This window comes from Crotalus tigris, unplaced genomic scaffold, assembly GCF_016545835.1.
Source record: "Crotalus tigris isolate CLP2741 ecotype Arizona unplaced genomic scaffold, ASM1654583v1 scf7180000023637.1517150, whole genome shotgun sequence".
In the NCBI taxonomy this organism is placed as follows: Eukaryota; Metazoa; Chordata; class Lepidosauria; order Squamata; family Viperidae; genus Crotalus; species Crotalus tigris.
In genome coordinates this window covers 784376-803055 of record NW_024100094.1, presented here as the reverse complement: position 1 = coordinate 803055, position 18680 = coordinate 784376, and the positions used below count along the sequence as shown (strand labels likewise).

Below are 18680 nucleotides of genomic sequence, written 5' to 3'. Positions count from 1 at the left end.
TTGGAAATGTAAACAACAACCAGACACTTATTACCATCTCTGGTGGATATGTCCTAATGCTAAAAAGTTTTGGTTTAAGATCCACATGTGGCTAGAAAAGATGATTAAAATACAGATAGAATTTAAACCAGAACTCTGTTTGTTAGGAATATTAGATCTGACTTATGGAAAAGAGAATGAGTATTTAATATTGCATGTGTTGACAGCCGCAAGTATTTGCCCAATTTTGGAAAAATGAAAATTTACCATCTGACCAGACTATAATAACAAAAATATTCAAATGTGCAGAAATGGATAGATTGACTTTAGAAATGAAAGAGAAAGAAGACACAATTTATTTTAAAACATGGGGAAATTTTTATTATTGGTTAGAAACACACTAGAATGAGAAAAGGTTATGAAATTTAAAGAGATAATTGATAATTTGTATTTATTCCATGATTATTTTTATAAACTTGTTCTTATTTCTTGGACTAGATGACCACCAAGATCCCTTCCAACTGTATTATTATTATTATTATTATTATTATTATTATTATTATTATTATTATTATGGATCATCGCACAGTCAGCCACATGTTCAGACTGGATTTGGCATTTTGTCTACCTATCGAGTCCTTACCCAGGACCTGGGATAGGCAGATGTGGATGTTGATGATATTACAGGTATCGTCGCAGGATGGAAGCAGTTCCTAGTAAGGCCGCCTTTTGCAACTGACTAATAGCGAATTTGTCAATGCCAATGGTGTTCAAGTGGTGCTCCAGTTGTTTTGGGATTGCACCCAAGGAGCCTATTACTATTGGTACCACCCTTGCTTGCTTTTGCCACAGTCTTTCTATTTCTATTTGTAGGTCTTTGTATTTTGTTATCTTCTCCAGTTCTTTTTCATCTATTCTGCTGTCTCCAGGCACTGCCACGTCCACTATCCAGACTTTTTTGTCTTTCTTATCGACAATTGTTAAGTCTGGGGTGTTATGTTGCAGGTGCTTGTCTGTTTGAATTCTGAAGTCCCAGAGCAGTTTAATTTTATCATTTTCTATGACTTTCTCTATTTTATGATCCCACCAGTTTTTGCTTACAGGCAAATGATATTTTTTGCAGATCTTCCAATGCACCATTGTTGCTACTTTGTCATGCCGCTGCTTGTAGTCAGTCTGTGCAATCTTCTTGCAACAGCTTACCAAGTGGTCCACTGTTTCTTCAGCTTCTTTGCATAGGCGGCACTTACTGTCTGTTGCTGTCTTCTCAATTTTGACTTTGTATGCATTTGTCCTTAAGGCTTGGTCTTGTGCAGCCAGAATTAGTCCCTCGGTCTCTTTCTTCAATTTTCCTGCTCTTAGCCATTGCCAGGTCTTGTTATTATCTACTTTCCCAGCTATTTTTTTTAATGTATTGGCCATGTAGTGCCTTGTCTTCCCATGCCTCTATTCTGTTCTTCATTTGGTCTTTCTTGTAGGCCAGTTTGTCTCTCCAGTAGTCAGTAAGCCTTCCTGATATACTAATTTCAGTGCATCTTCATCATTGTTCTTCAGATATTCTTCCAAAGCCATTTTTTCTTCTTCAGCCATCTGATGTACTTGTAGCATTCCACGCCCACCTATTTGCCTTGGTAGATAAAGTCTGTCAATGTCACTGCGTGGATGAAGGGCATGATTCATTGTCATTATTTTTCTGGTCTTCCTATCCATTGCTTTTAGTTCTGCTTGAGTCCAGTCCACTATTCCAGCTGTGTACCTAATGACTGGAATTGCCCAGGTGTTGATTGCCTTTATGGTATTTCCTCCATTGAGTTTGGACTTTAAGATCTTCTTCACTCTCTTGATGTATTCACCTCTAATCTTTTTCTTGACTTCAGTGTGCTTGATGTTGTCAGCTTGAAGGATACCCAAGTATTTGTAGTACTCTTCCTCATCCAGACTCTTAATGTTATTTTCGTGGGGCATCTTGATTCCTTCAGTTTTCACTATTTTTCCTTGTTTGATAGTAAGTGTGGCACATTTGTCCAAGCCAAATTCCATTACAATATCTTGGCTATATATACGGACAGTGTTGAGCAGCGATTCTATTTCAGATGATGTTTTTCCATACAGCTTCAGATCATCCATGTAAAGGAGATGGGATAGTCTGGTAGATGTTTTTGATGTTTGATAACCATGTCCTGAGTTATTCAGTATTGTTGACAAAGGAAACAGTGCAATAACAAATAGTAATTGTAATTATTATTATTATTATTATTATTATTGATCATCGCACAGTCAGCCACATGTTCAGACTGGATTTGGCATTTTGTCTACCTATCGAGTCCTTACCCAGGACCTGGGATAGGCAGATGTGGATGTTTGATGGTATTACAGGTATCGTCGCAGGATGGAAGCAGTTCCTAGTAAGGCCACCTTTTGCAATTGACTATTATTATTATTATTATTATTATTATTATTATTATTATTATTATTAATGCTGCAGCTTCCTTGCTGTAAAGGGTGGGAAAGACATCGTTCCTCACTGGTATGTATGGGACAGAAATGAAAATTGGTTACAGGGTGGTACTTCGGAGTGGAAAGTAAATATAAACAAAGATGTGTTATTAGGGTTGATATTAGGCAAAGACTGTACAGAGACTAATACAAGCAGACTTTATTGAATTATGTCACCGTACTGTAGGAGAGATCTGTTTTCTTTTGACTGATATGCTGGGCAACCCAATGCCACTAGAGGCTTATCACTAAGAAGTGGCTGGTAATATCATCATAGTTTTCCAGACAACTGAATTCTCAATGTTATGGTTTGCAGTTCAAGCAAAAGCTATTGTCAACAATACTGTACTTTTTACAAATTTGAGATTTATCGTAATAGATACCACACATAAATATATAAGTGCTCTTCTCAGAAAAGAGTGGCCTTTTTCTCTTTTAGAAGCATCCAGGGATTGGTGAGTTAAGAAACAGCCAGCCAAGATGGGTTAATTCCCCTATCACATAAACAGCTACTCTAAATAGGCATTCCAGCAGGCACTGCCAAAATGCATAACCCATTAGTACGAAGGCAATTTGAAAATAAGCCTCCGTTTGAGCATGTGCAAGAAATAGGGATAGCGACGCCTGTCCTATGGCACCCTGCGCAGTAGTTCAGTAGGCAGTGAGAAGTGGAAGTAGGTTGTGGTGCAGTTGACTCATTTCCAACTGAAAATGAACCAGTTTTTTAAATGGAACAGTGGCTTGCGTTGCACCGCTTCAATGACTATGTGCTTCACGATGCCGTTACAGGTTGGCTTCATTCCCAGAAGGGTGGTTTTTGTGCAGAAGGAATTTCAAACCTTCTAAGACGTTATGACAAGTGCCTCAATTTGAATGGCGATTATGTTAAAAAGTAATGTAATCTTGTAGTTTTCTAATGTGTATAATACAAGTTCTGTATCTACAAGTGTCTGTCATTGATAACGGAGGTTTATTTCCGAATTGCCCTCGTATATGCAGGTAGACATATAACACTGGCAACACATCTAATATACCAACACAGAATGTGTGGGCAAAGTTTTCATTCTGCTTGGTGGCAAGTCATCACAGTACTTCTGTGATCGCTCATATTTCTTACTTGCAAAGCAGAGTTCATGAAGCATGTGTTCCCCAGGTTGGTAAGGCCACAAATCCCTGGCTGGCCCCGGTACCGCTCTTCCTCATCAATGGAATTCTTCCTGAAAAATGCAGGTAAAGTGAGACTATGAAAAAGAGGAGATGAAACCCACAGAGCAGAACAAAAATCATAAGACAGCCATACCTCCCAAAACTCAGGCAAGCTAGGAACTGGAATGCTACCTAATTTTGAAAGTAAATCCACTCTAGACAAGGGAATGCAGGTACACTTCAGACTTGTGGAAATGCTAATATACAGCAAATGTTAGATACTCACATGATATGCGGTCTGGAACTGGGCCAAGTACCATCTTTACTCCTGATCTCCATTATCACCATCTGAAGGGAACAGGTGCAAGCAGGAAAAGGTCAAGAGAGGCACAATAAAAGTAAAAAAGCCTGGGCTACATTAACTAGTGTATGGTTGGGCAACTGTCCATGAACCTGTGCATCCTTTTAATTTTGTGTTGCTGTTTTTGTTTGGTATATTGTGGGAACCCAACCTACTTACAGTCATTCATTTATTGTTTAATATGTTATGTGAAAAAAATGACTATTCAGCAACTAGGGAAAAGCCTATGTGAACCTACATACACACACACACACACACACACACACACACACACACACACAATCCATTCCATCTATTTTTCCATCTTATTTTTTTTTCTATTTTGACTTGATGACTTCCATGGAAATTGAATTTTTGAAGCAATAGGTGAATAGTCTCCTTGCAGAAATTGCAACAGGGGACATAGCCGTTTCCAACAAAAACAGTATTTTATCATAGCCTCTAAAAGAACACACACTCTTATGTTCCTAGAGCATTCATTTGTGGCCAAAGAGGTACCTCCCCAATTTCCAAATATGATTGCAATCATGCATTTTTCTTCAGTGTTAAAAGTAAGCAAGGATCTGAGCTAGAAAAGGTTTTGGAGCACATCTCAAATATGTGATGTCAAGAAATACAGAAGGCTTAAAATTATACTAGCTGCCCAGTTCTTTCCCTTATTAAGATGGATGTCTGAAAAGCTTCAAGGTTCCCTAAAAGGGAAAAACATTCTGCATGTCTTCCAATATCCTCCCTCAGCACATATGTTTTGAGATCTTCCAAAAAAGATTCAAGGAAGAGTCCTAATCACATAACTAATAGCTCTCCTTATTAAAATTTACCTAGTATTCAAGGTTATGTTGGCTCTTTTTTTTTTCCAAAAAGTAATTATTGGATCTGGACCCAAGTATGCCAGTTGTGTAGGAAATACAAAGAATGGCTTCTATCTAATAAAAACTCCTGTTCCCTTAAATCAGCTTTGTTATTTAGTTAAGTGTACTCCACTGTAGACTAAACTTGCAGTCCCTCTCCAGGGACTCTGTCTGATTATCTCAAATCCAGTTTTTGGAACTGATAATCTCAAATCTAGTTTGAACTGCTATCTTCCAGATGGCTCCACCTTCAGCCAGCCTGCTCAGTGTTGACTGTAACAATCAAACACATTTGAGGAGCAACAGGCTGGGGAAAACCAATTTATATAAATATGCCAGAAACAAATCTTGGCACAAAACCAATTCTGCCTCTCTTTTTTTAAAAATATAGGCCAGCCTCAACCTGGTGACAGCAGCGTTACCTGCCCTGAACTTAGGCAGGCATCCAGCACAGTCATCTGCAAGTTTCGTAACCTCTCATAGGAGCCATCAGCATTTTTCACCCAGAGTCTTGATTCATCTTCTCCTGGAACTGAAAACTGATGCCGGGCCTCTTTTAGCACTGTATCTAAGGGGCAGGAGACAAGAGGACAAAGAGAAAATGACTCCTTGGGGCGAATACCCACTGTTTTCCCCTCCATTTTCCCCTCCCAGCTGAATTCAGAGTTCCTGAAATCTTACCAATGATATCCATCCGGCTAAATTGAGCTGCCACAGGGCTGTCTACATCATTGTGCTGACAGAGGTATAGCTCCACTAAGTAAACCTCCACCTTCTGCATGCTAGGAAAGTCTACCACCTGGGAAGTAAGAATCAAAATAAAGAATCAAATAAGGGACAAAATAGCATTAACAGAAATGGGGGATATCAGTGTTGGTAGAAACTTATTGCTCAATTCTCTCTGGCTAGAGACTCAGAAGGGAAAAGCTAAACCCATCCATAAAGCTGAATGGCCCTTATTTATCAGTAAAACACACAGTTCTTCAGGGGAAATGTGTAAAAAAAAAGAAAAGAAAAAACTGTAACACTAGCAAGAACCTAGCAGGATGGCCATCAGTATATGGACTTTACAAGGAGCATTCAATGGCAAGAATAGCACCCGTGAACTAATAACCCCCCATAAATGTTCTTTTCATTACAAATTATAAGCCATTCCCCATTCTCTCAACCCCTCCAATTTACCATTAGCAAGAGGTAGGTAATGCTGGGGAAAAGATTACTAAAAAAAAAAAGTAGCATATAAATTAAGTATTATTAAATTCTACTTCTAGAAAAAGTCTTCCACTCACACAAGGAGTTGGAAGAGTCTTGGTTCTCTGGCCACCTTTTCTATTAACTGCAATGGAAAATGCTGCAGGGCAGCCAAATTCCAAAGCAAAACTGTGCTTCCCAATTCCAAATTGCTCACCTTTCGTTCAATGGCTGGCTGGCCATGTTCAATGCCATACCAGCTCACCAACTTGTCCCACACTTCCTCTGGCACCAGAATATACTCTTCATGTTCTACCAGCCTATCCTTCAACCGGTAAGACTCCAAATCTGAAGGGAGAAAGAAGGAAGACAGGTTGAAATCATGGAGGACTCACCCTCTTTAAAGAAGCCCATAGCTTATGACAGTGTTTCTCAGCCTTGACAATTTTAAGGCATGTGGACTTCAGCTCCCAGAATTCCACAGCCAGCATTGCTAGCTGTGGAATTCTGGGAGTTGAAGTCCACATGCCTTAAAATTGTCAAGGTTGAGAAACACTGGCTTATGAGCAACTAGGGCCTCAGCAATTTTGGCATTCATGGAAAGGAGCCAAGCTTCTTAGTAACTGCAAGTGCTTAACATGGAAATATTTTTCAGCTTCTCTAGAAGGCCCCTTCTCATAAAGCCAGTATTGCCCAGCAATTAGTGTTGAAATACTGCAGAAAGCCAGATTCAAATTCTACGTTATCTGGGAAATATACTATGTGAAGTTGGGCCTATAATTTTTGAAATTCACACATTGTACTAATTACATTATCTGCCTTATGTTGGTTTTAGCATGCCATATGAACCCACTCATTTGTGTCTTATTCAGCAAACCATATTAGGTAATCTCTGCTGAAGTGCGGTGAGCAAACCCAATGTCACTTTTTATTAACCCAACATTTTATTGGTTTATTGCAATGATCAAATGTATGCAATCTGGAGCATTCCAGAGGAAGGAAGAGAGAAAAATTAAATGAATAGTTCATATTCTCCAAATTAAGTGATGTGGGAATTTATCTGAAAGGCAGAGAAGCAGCCTCAAATAAAAGAAATAAGGCAGAGGAAACCATACCTTCGAAGAGTTCAGCATTGTTGATCCGACCAGGGAAAGCATTTGAATTCTGATCTCCAGATTCCACATAAACTTTCCACTGCTTGTACCAATGATTTTCCAGCAAATACCTGAGCAAGGAAGCAGACAGCTCAAATGTAATTGAAGACCACGCTCTAACATGCAATCAGGAGCAGCCAGCAATTGTTCTCCCTTCATTCCCAATCACAAAGAGGATTATAAGAAGTCCAGGCCTCAGACTGAGACACTGGCTGGCTGTATGCATCCAATTAGGTCAAAGAATGGTAAAATTCTGTTTGCAGTCCTTATAAGCAAATTCCCAAGATTCCTAAATATTCTCTAAAGTTTCAGGTCATTAAGATAACTGAAATAAACTTACAAATATCAAGAATCTTCTCAAGGGCTTCCTAGTACGACAATATGATAATTTGTTCTATCCCCTGTGATATCTTACATGACAAAGATAGTTCCAGCTGGTGTCTCTCTTTTTTTTAAAGAAAATTTTATTGATTTTCTAGTTTTACATTTAAATATTTAAAAAGCAACATGGCGGTTAGCTAGTGTCTCTCATTCCCTTCCATGGTATTCAATTAGGATGGCTCAGGTGAACAGGGAATAACATAGTACCATGTTGTTTGTTAATAATCCCATTATTTTCCAAACTGGAATTTATGCTGCCAATTATTTCTAATTCAAATCTCTACTATTAGCTGAGAACTTGCCAAACCAGTCACTGTCCTTCTGCCATAGTTTACTAACCCTTCAGTTGGCCATAACAGATAAAAGTACAGACAAATGTGTATGAAACACCTAGGAATCCTTGGAGAAGCTTCCATTTATAAGTAGCTAAAATCTTGGCCCTCTTAGTTATCTGCTTATTTTCCACTTCCCAATGTCAATTGTTTAGACAAGTCAGTTTGAATTTTCTGCTCAGCAGCAAACCATAATCCTCATTCTTCCTAGCTGTTGACTACTGCACTGAAAGGGAAAAGCATTCCATTCTCAACACAATATTATAGTGTGCCATTGTGCCGCAACATGATCGGATCAAGCCAGCAGGCTGTAACAAAACTTTCCCTTGGTTTGACTTGGGAAAGTAGAGTAACAGCCGCCAAAGTCTGTAAAAAAGAATACGCAATCTCAGAGTAGGCCACTACCGTTAGCTACAATGAAAGGCAAAGAGAAATCTACCAGATCTACCTGCCTCTTTTCCAGTAGCCTAACAAGCTCCTATTGGCATACTAAGTAATGTAGAGATTTAAAAAAAAAAAAAAAAAAAAGCATGGTGTAAAACTGACTGGTAAATAGCTTTTTGTAGCAAATCTATTTATCTGCAGCTAATACAACGTTTGTTGTATAGTTGTAGATCAAGGTCTACCTGTAGCTTGATTGATGGACAGGCATTGTAATAAAAAAATGACCATTTATAGATGCACTTCTCCCAGCACCTGCAGCTAATACTGTCACTAAGGAATACTGGGAGCACCTGGAGGGCCACAGGGTTTTAAGGCATGCCAGTGAGTGTTAGTGGCTAAGATCTAGAAGTTTGTGACAGTGAATTCTAGTCCTGCCATGGATATGAAAGCCAGCTGGGTGACTTTGGGACAGAGTGAATATTCTGGGGAAATAAGAATATTAAGTATGTTTGCTCCCTTGAGTTATACAAACAAAAGGTGGGATAACTAACAATAATAATGTATATATGACCACAAAGTTTTAAAAACTAAAAAGCTTAAAGATGAAGCTGATATTGAAAGTGCCGTGTGTGTGTGTGCGCATGCGCATGCATGCACTTTCAATTCAGTAATGACTCCTGGAAACTGCCTGGACAACTCCTGCAGTTCTTTGGAAGTTTTCAGAAGTGGCTTACTATTGCCTGTTTCTCAGGGCTATGAGAGAATGACTGGCCCAAAGTCACCCAGCTGGCTTTGTGCATAAAGTTTCTAGCCTGGTGCCTTACAGTAGCTTTCTTGAAAGTGCATTTGTTACTTATTACCTGTCCCTTGTTTTTCTTCGTGCATTATTTTTTTCAGCAGGCTACAATCTAGACCAGTGGTTCTCAACCTTTTTAATGCCGCGACCCCCAACTGGTCGTAAGTCAAGGACTACTCAGCTGGTGCAGCACCGTTTGCAGAATGGGACTTTTGGCGGGCTCAGCAGGGCAGAGACGGCCTGGACAATTCCTATTGGCTTTGGAAAGCCAATAGAATTAGACTCTATTCAAGAGAGTCTGTTCTATTGGCTTTCAAAAGCCAATAGAATAAAAGGGGGTAGCACAGCTAAGGAAAAGGGGAAAAAAATGGGGGACTGCGTTGTTTGGCGACCCCCGTGAAAGGGTCGTTCGACCCCAAATGGGGTCCCGACCCACAGGTTGAGAACCACTGATCTAGACGCATTTATTTAGAAGCAAGATCCATAGAATTTAGAAGGAGTACTTTCTAAGTACAATAAACATACATAGGCTGAGCCTGCAAACTCATTATAAGAGTGTAAGATATAAATGTGTATGTTTCTTCTATAATAACACAATAGAGGAGGTTCCTATTCTATTACTGGGTTGCTGCTTCCTGTTTGTCTCTCTCCAGACATAGCAAGCATGCCAGTCAGCATGTAAGAGAAGATTCAAACAACTTCACTCTAAAGCCCATCCATCAGGATACAAGAACAATTGAAATAATTCCTATTGTGAGCCCAACTTGCTTCACAAAATAGGAAGTCTTGCTAGCTGAGGAAGAGTGAAACCAAAGTTACTTTCTTAGACAAGCACTACTTAAGGATAATCACAAGAAGATCAATAAGGGAGAAAGAAAGCAGAACTGGCATGCAGTTTTGCCTCCAAAGTCAGATATATCCCCAGTGAAACAAACTTCATTTAGAAGCATAGGACTTCACCTTGTATTAGTAGTATATCAACTATAACGGTGATGGCGAACCTTTTAGAGACCGAGTGCCCAAACTGCAACCCAAAACCCACTTATTTATTGTTGGGTGCCAGGTGGGCGTGGCCCACTGGATGGGCGTGGCTGTGGTGGTCATGGCAGATTGGGTGGGTGTGGCCAAGGTGGGCGTGATCACCTCAATGTTGCTCGTGGGGAGGGATGCCTGTGGGGGCTGGGCAGGGTTGGGGGAGATCCAGGTGGTCTCCGGAAGGTGGGGCGGTAGGCAGGAGGCTCGTCCTGTGGGGTGAGGCAAGGCAAGGCAGGATGGGGGTGCCATTGTCACAGGGCAAGGTGAGGCAGGGGCCAGGACGGCTGCTGCTTGACACCATCGGCCCCTGAACACAGAGGCCAGCGAGCGCATGGGTGCTGGGATACATGCAGCCATGTGGGACCTCAGCGAGTTAGCAGGCAGCTGGTTGAAGAGGGACAGTTGCCATCTCCAGGGCATGGTGCGCATGCCCACAGAGAGGGCTCTGAGTGCCGCCTATGGCACGCGTGCCATAGGTTCGCCACCACTGAACTATAACATCTACCTCAGCATGCAAAGCAAGGGTTATTCCATTAAGCTGCAATATTCTCAAAAAGGCACATAAGCAAATAATTTAACATAGGAGCCACAGAGCATGCCAGAATGACAATTCATTCTTCTCTGAAACAGGCTGGTATTGTGCTGGATTTCAGTAGACCTCTACACCCAATTCAAAGTGCTATTAGTTATCTACAACGCTCTATATGGTGTAGCTATGGTGTACCATAGCCTTGCCAAAAATGAATCTACCCATTTCACGAAAGGATATCAGGAAGATCTGTTAAGAGTCCCAATCTTTATTTGAAGTCGGAGGGATATGTTCTGTAGCAGTGACCATGCTTTGGAATCTCTAACCTACAGAGGTTCATAAAGCCCCATCCATATCAAAAGAGCACTGAAGATAATTCTATTTCACCAAGACTTCAACCCTAGTTAAATGTTGCTGATCTCTATGTTAGGAGAAGGTTGATTTATAGTTGTTGGTTTTTTAAATTAACATATTGTAACCAGCCCTGTCTTTTAATTTGGGCAGAATCTAAAAACTATAAAATAAATTAACAAAAAAAAATTTTAAAGAAAAAAATAATAATCAGATCGGCCATGCACTAGTCCATGTCACTCAAAGCTACCCATTAGCTTGAAATTCTGCTAGCTTCAATGGTAAAAAGATTTCTAGGAGAAGAAAGAGGAAGTGACCAAAACAGTGAAGTCCTCCTGTATGGAGGAAACTAGCCTCCTTTATAGGAATGACAAGTTGATTTTTAATCCTGTTTCAGTTTCCTTTCTTGACGGATAAAATAAGAGACAAACATTTTATTATGGAGAAGAAATCTATTTTCAAAGTACTCGAACTATAAAGTATCCATTCATCATGATATACCACGAAAGGGAAAAGGAGACAAATAACCAAACTCTGCTAATTCAGAAAGACATGCCTTCAGAAAGTTATCCAGCTTACAAGAGTTAAGGTTGCTTACAGCCACTGCTCTACACCTACCCTGAGAATACATAAAATACCAAGCAGCCCTTCCTTAACCATCCCAACAAGGGATAATTAGGAAAAGTATTAGAAATATAAGAAAAGGGAACAGATCTAAATAATGTGATTTTTTTGAGAAGGTGCTTCAGCCAGAAATGCATTTAAAAAAAAAAGCACCAAAGGCCAAGGAAAAATGGTACATAATTCACCCTACTCTAAAGTAAACCTCATTCAAGTTTGTCTCAGCGCAGTAATTGAAAGCGCATTAATTAGCCCAACCCTATACTTAACACGAGGAGTCAATCCCCATGCATTCAGCAAAGGGAACTTTTTCACAAACTAACGATGATAAACTCGTGGTTAAAGCAAAAGGCACTTTTATACAGTACTACCGTACTTCCTCAACCTGGGCGTGAAGGCGCATCTCGAAGACCACCTGGAAAAGCAACCTGCAGCAGCCGGGAGGTGCGGCGCCTGTCTCGTGAGGGGGGGGGGAATAAAAGGAGGCATAAAAATGCCAGCGCTCGCATCGTGGAGGGGAACGGCCCCCCTGAATCAAGGAGAGTTTCAGCGTGGCTCGGAGCGGGTGAGCCCGCTGGAAACGAAGCGGGAACGCTCGAGGTTCAACCCCCGGGACCCAAAGCCCGAGCAACCTCTTCACCCGGTCATACCTCCCCGGACACCCACCCACCCCTTTTGCACTTACCACTTCTCACCCGTTCCCAGCGGTCGTTTCCTCCCGGGCTGGCCCGGCCCCTCTCCCTCTACCTGCTGCCTCTGGGCCTCCAGCCCGGGCAGCCCCCGCTCCGCCATCGCCACCCACACCTCCGCCGCTTCTCCGCCAGCCCGGAAACGAGAAAGGGAGACACCTTATTTCCCTCTCCCGGCTCCTTCATGGCTCCACCCACCCGCTTCCGACCGGCCAGATAGGTGTGGCAAACGTGACGGAAGATAGCGGACCGAGCACCATGTTGAATGTGGCCTACGGTGACGGCGTCGTGACGCATCGACCCCCTATTGGTTAGCTGATGGCGCAGGAAATTGAACGAACGACGGGATATCGTTCTGTGATTGGATGAATGCATTTACACGAATCCTTGCCTTGTACGCGCCGGGCAGAAACAAGAGGCGAGTGTTATTTTTCTCTTACGGCATATTAAAAAAAAAAAACATCGTGAAAAACGTGGACGCCTGTTCATTTATTGATCTGCTTCGTACCGCTTCCTGCAGTACTGACAAGGCGATTGGACCAATCTCGGAATTCTCGAGATTGAAGTAACCAATACTAGGAAGATACTGTGCGCGATACTTGTAGTTGCCATTTTTACTAAGGGCAATTTTAAAATGCTTACTTGGCTAACGCAGCCCTCAGCGTTGCCGGTCGAAATTAATTTTGGTGCTGTCATTTGAAGAACCGTGGAGAAGGCAGAGTCAAGAGCAAGCTGCCAATTATCTTTAAATTACTTTTTGAGAGATACTAAAACACTCTCCAGCAGTTTTTAGTTATTTACGAATTTACCCACACTAATCACAGGATCTCACAATTACTTACGTTCCAATCAGAATTGCATAACGTGAATTCCATCGTAGTATTTTGTGTTAAGCCAGCTATTTTGACTTGTAATAAAAACATAATTTATAGAATAGCACCAGTTATTGAGGAACCAGACTTAATATATTATTTTGGGAAGCCAATACTATAGAATGGGCAGAACTAGACATTGCTGAAATGCAGCCAAGCATCCAATTTTATTCAAACAATTGTGGGCAAGCAACCCATGGCTTGATACAATGCATGAAATTAAGTCCATGCAGTTCTTTCTTTCAGTGACTTTTCTTGCACCAACCTTCTACACCTTATCTTTATCTTTTGTCAGTTAGAGCTGAGGCTAGAACAGTTGGCTATTTTTGATTCTTTCAAACTACCCTTCCCATGCAACAGACAGCACTGCACAACAGCCTAAATATACACATCACTTATGTCCCAAGTTTAGAACAACTATGGATGAAACTTCAAAGCATTTACTTTCACTTTGTGTAGATTTACTGTCATTGCAATGATGGAGCAAATTCTGTTGTGAAGAAAGCAGGTTTACTACAGTTTGCCAATTCCAACATCATTGCAAATTGTAAGTGCAAATCCTAAATTGTTATTTCTACTTCAATGGGCCAAACATGGCAGTCATTTCGTAAGCTATTAGGAAATGAGGCCAGGACAAAGCAGTTACAGCTTAGCAGCAATCCTCAAAAATGTTTCCCACAGCACCAGCATGCCTACTCATACCCTCCTTGGCACCCACTAGCCTCACTTTTTAGAAAATAAAAGTGCCTGCACAGACACAAGGCAAGATAAACACGGATTATAGGAATCACTGAAGTTGTAGGTTGTTTTAAATCCATCTTACTTTTTAAGAGATTGATAAATTTGTGGCAGTCCTTTTTGTAAAGTAACAATTTTTTTCCAGCAGAGCAGCCTTATTTTCTCAAAATTCCAAATACCAATCCCAAAATGGTGGGTAACTGGACCTTAGCATGTTGCATGACTGTCTGCCATTAAGCCACGTTGGTCATAGAAAACTATATTCATTCAAAATGACTTATTTCCCCATGTCCCATGACATGTATGAACAGAAATTATGTTTTCCAGCAGGACAGGCTCTTTTCCAGTGGCTCTATTGAGGTACACTGATTATATGGTATTCTTTATGGAAGGCTGTTATCTAATCTGGCAACAGCCTTTCCCCATCAACTGCCTAGCACTTCATGAAGGCAAAAACCTGACCTCTGAGGGTTCCCCAGAGCCCACCAATGGATAAACTTGGGAGCCAGCATGTCATTTCCATGGTTTGCTCCTGAGAAATCTGAGGGTGCTTTGCAGTGCCTACTGATATGAACTGAACATCTGGGAATATCAGTAGCAGCAGAAAATATTTAAAAGACAGTCAAAGGTTTTCTTCTACTGAAGAAAAATATCCATAATCCTAACGCAGGATTAAATACAACACAGCATACACCAAAGATTGTTGGAGACTTTTAATCAGTTCCATACATTTGGATATGGTGCATTAATTAACCCCAAAGAAGGTGGACAGAGCATGAGGGGAGAGAGAAAAGATAGTTCATCTTGTTCCTTAGGGACTTTTCTTCTATAATGGTAAACTTTGCTCTTTGAAACAGAAGGTTCTCCCCCAATTCAAGTTATGTACAACAACAGAGTTTCTTCTTCCATACTAGGAGAACAAACTCCGTATCTACTCCACTGAGATGTGGAGGGAAGCAGGACTGAGGTGGGGGAGGCCCGTGGAGCTAGTCCATTCCATATGCTAATGATTATCCATTCCTGGGTTTCTGTTTCCTGCAAGAAGAGGTTGATTGCTTGTCTCCAGTCCAGAAACAAATTATGAGGCTTTGCCCTTCCCCACCCTCCTCAAAAGCAACATCCAAATCCTCTGTACATTCATTTCCCAACAGGCCATCTTCAGTTTTCTTCTCGCATAAAAGCTCTCATAATAGGTTGGATTAAGAATACATCCATACTATAAGCAAACTGGTTTAGCCATCATGGCATTTGTTCCTGCTGTCTCTTCTGAGAATCCTGAATCCAGTTTAGGTCCTCCCAAATTGTCAGTATTATTCTGAACTCACACTTCCCCAAATTCCTGAAAATTCAATAAAGCCTATTTGTGTTTGCAGAATACCTCATGTATCACATCTCGGCTACAAGAACTTCACTTCTTCTCTTTCAACGAAGACAGAGAATGGGAATTCCATAAACTAAACCAGATCAGATTCTGGACCCCTCTCACAAAGGTAGCCCTGTATATCTTGGCCATATTTCTCCATTAATCTACTCAACCACAGCATAATATGAATTCCTACCAGTCCCATATAGACTCAATATTTAATCAGCTATGGTTTGTGGTCTTTCACTAGGGTTGAGGTCTATTTGGATTAACAATGGGTAAAGAATGCCGCAAATCAGCCCTTAAAACCATGGTCTCAAGTGGGGTCTTGAATCCACAGTTTGTATTACCTATGATTCAACACTGCATTCAGTAAACCTTAGTTAAACTGTCTTCTGATCTCCCCAGTTTTTCACGATTTTAAACTGAGCAACCTCAGCTATAGACTCACTGTACATTTACAATCAAGATTCTGGCAGCAAACCAAGTCTAGTGCTGTATTATATTGACAGATCATGTCTGCAAGAATGGAAGTAACAAAACATACATATTATGGCTGGTGAGTTCCTGCCGGAAGTGTGATCTCATTTCAGACCTACTAAGAACAGGTCAGTTTTGAGGCAGAGAAACATTTTGAACCACTAGGTCCAGGGCGCTTCAGAGACATGTTCTAGGGAAGAAGCTGAAAACTCTGATTAGAGGGACGAGAAAATTATCCCTCAACTAGAGAGGTTTCTGATTCTAAGGTGCAGTTGAAAGAGGAGACAAAAGGAAGGACCTGGAAGGCCATAGTCAAAAACCCAGTAGGCAATAACTGAGGGAAGGATCATGCAAGGTTAGTAGGCTAAAAAAGACCTGTAGATATTCACTAAGCTGAAGGACAGAGGCTGGTCCTTCCTGCTTATTAGGATGCCTGTGTAAACACAACCTTCTTATCCCCTGAGCCGAGCACTGGTTACTTTCAGCCTATGCACAGAGGTGAATGCTGGGCAAAGTATTGTAGGCTAGATTTTTCTCCAAATGTTCCCACTGCATGGGCAGCAGCATCTGAATGTCAAGGCAAGAGGTCACCAACAGCGCAAACTCCTGGCATCCCAATTCACAAGGTCGGCTACATCTCTGCATGTTCTCTGTAGGCATTTTCAGAAATCCTTTTTAAGTTGCCTGAGCGTTGTAACAGTAACTAGAACAGTTCCTCTTATGGCTCTCATCAAGGGAAGATCTTGGAACCTTATAAGCTACCTTGTCTAATATCCCTGGGAGCACAAACTCTAGGAGATGGATCTCCGCCTTTCAGTTCTGTGCACTGAAGTTTCTGTGCCCTGAGCATAAAGGAACAGTCCTGGCCTGGGGAGCTGTGATACTGTTGGGCATTTCCCCTTTCCTGTAAATCAGCTCCCCTAGTTGTAGGAGAAGTGGAAGCAGAGAGAGTCCAAACACAGGCCGGTCCCATGGAGACTTTTTTCTCTAAATATTGAAGGCTCCGGCATACAGGGATGAATCTCTAAAAAGCCCAAGACTGCAATACACAGAGCAGAAGGAAAGGGCATCAGAGTCTTCTGAGTAAAAAGTCGATCCCAAAAGCAGCTAGCTTTGGAGGGATGTTGGTTAAAGCAAAGGGGGCCAGTTCCTCCAGAAGAAGCACAGACAGGAATTGAACAATCTTTGAAACCAGTGAAAACATAGCTGGGGAAAGGGCCCATTGCCTCTTAAGTGTGTCTGATTCTCAATGGTAGAAGAGATAATTGGTGTGTGGCTGACTGCAGAACAGATGTTCTTTCTTCTTTACTTTGGATTCAAAACAGTATGGGAATTAATGGGAATTATGTAATCTACATAACTAAGTACTGAGAACCTGCTACTGTAAATTGTTACAATGATAATCATGGGACTGAAAATTATAGGAACTGATATGAAAATCTAAACAGCACTGAGACAAGGCAAATGATTTGCATGAAGAAGACCAAATAAAGGCTGGCATTTTATAGTTCTAGTTTTGGATGATTACGCCCATATTCCTCAACTGCTGGTCCTGCTTACTGAGGTTGAGGGGTGGTGGTGTCCAAAACTTTTGTGAAAGTGCCAAGATTTTCATACCAAAATAAGCATCACAGCATCAGAGAAAGATGTTGATGGGCCCATTCTAACATAGTCATTTGGATATAAGAAATGTAAGACAAGCTACAGGTCATGATCACCTAGGGACTGTAGTATACATAGAAAACAAAGATCAGTGGTGAGAGAACAAGGCACAATCCACTGGGAATTTCCTGCACAGGGCCTACTCGAATAGCTGATGCCTGTGTCTGGACTAGAAGTCAGTGGACTGCGTCTGGAAAGGCAAAGGAAGAAATGGAAACCCTGAGTACCAAGCAAGTAATATAAGAGCCGTAACAGATGAACAGGAGTTAAGTCAGGATTGAGAGCACTAACCAAGCACAAGCCCAGGCGAGGCACCAGTCAAGACTCAAGGGATCAAAAAGGAGACTCCCCTTTGGTGTGAGAAGGAGGTGGAAGTAGCTCCGAAGCTGAGCAAAAAGAGTTTAGAAAGAGAGCACCCTTGCAGCCAGAAAGTCCCAATAAGAAAGAAGACAGGAAAAGAAGGACCATCTTTCCAAAGATTTGCGAATTCTCAGAGGACATCTGGTTGCCTGGTCCACCCCTGGACTTCAAAATACACGGTTAGGCCAGGAAAACAGAGCACCCACCACGTCCAAAGAAAGTGATTCTAGCTAGGAAGGAGGAGTCCACTCATCATCCGAAATACTAACAACCTCCCCAATCCCATCGATTCCTAGATTATGGAGTGCAAAGGATGGAACTACTCTGGCCCTAGTGCTTCTCCTCCCTCCACCTGGCCCACTACAGGGATGAGACAGGGAGGGGATTGGCTCCCTCATAGTTAATACTGTACACCCCCCCCCATTAATGGAGAGGCTAGGGTGCGGGGGTGTCTCTCTCTCTCTGTCTGTATAGATATTTGTAAATATAATATTTATAATATTGCATTGAAAAAATAAAACTTAAAAAATAAAATGAAACACCGTGTGTGTGAGAGGGAGGGAGGGAGAGTCCGTCCCAGCGGCACAGAGAATCGGTGGCTGGCTTGTTGGTGCCAGGAGCAGTCACGTTTCTGCTTAGTTCCAGGGCCCCCCACCTTTGCCCCAACAAATTCCCAGCACAAGGTCCTCATGCCACAGTTCAATACCAAGAAGCCACCAGTGGAGATAGTCCGTGGGGTGGGGTGGGGGGGAAAACCTGGCTTCTTTCTACCCTTGCCAACCCAGAACTGTAGGCTTCAAAGCAGCAGGCTTGGTCGTCCATTCTGACCATTCACTGTAGGGAAACAGCAAAAGTGTTATAGATAGAATGCATTTTGCGCCTTTCCCCAACTTCTAGATCAGTTGTTTT

General features: G+C 41.6%; 2 protein-coding genes across 5 annotated transcripts in view; both read right to left on the bottom strand.

Annotated features, from left to right (window-relative positions):
- Positions 1-12505, bottom strand: part of USP11 (ubiquitin specific peptidase 11) — a 29747-nt gene extending 17242 nt beyond the window's left edge. The window contains exons 1-7 of the mRNA XM_039320392.1: positions 12293-12505; positions 7140-7249; positions 6242-6372; positions 5515-5632; positions 5256-5401; positions 3908-3969; positions 3593-3692 (exon numbers count right to left, since the gene is read on the bottom strand). Coding sequence (XP_039176326.1) covers positions 3593-3692; positions 3908-3969; positions 5256-5401; positions 5515-5632; positions 6242-6372; positions 7140-7249; positions 12293-12399 — 774 coding nt within the window. The 5' untranslated portion in view covers positions 12400-12505. The remainder of the gene's footprint in view (positions 1-3592; positions 3693-3907; positions 3970-5255; positions 5402-5514; positions 5633-6241; positions 6373-7139; positions 7250-12292) is intronic.
- Positions 12506-14604: 2099 nt separating this feature from the next.
- The window catches only part of CDK16 (cyclin dependent kinase 16), a 75145-nt gene continuing 71069 nt past the window's right edge, over positions 14605-18680 (bottom strand). For 3 of the 4 annotated variants that reach the window (XM_039320361.1, XM_039320365.1, XM_039320362.1), the window contains one exon: positions 14605-18605. In XM_039320361.1, the coding sequence (XP_039176295.1) occupies positions 18568-18605 (38 nt within the window). In that variant the 3' untranslated portion in view covers positions 14605-18567. The remainder of the gene's footprint in view (positions 18606-18680) is intronic. The other variant, XM_039320363.1, reaches the window with a different exon arrangement.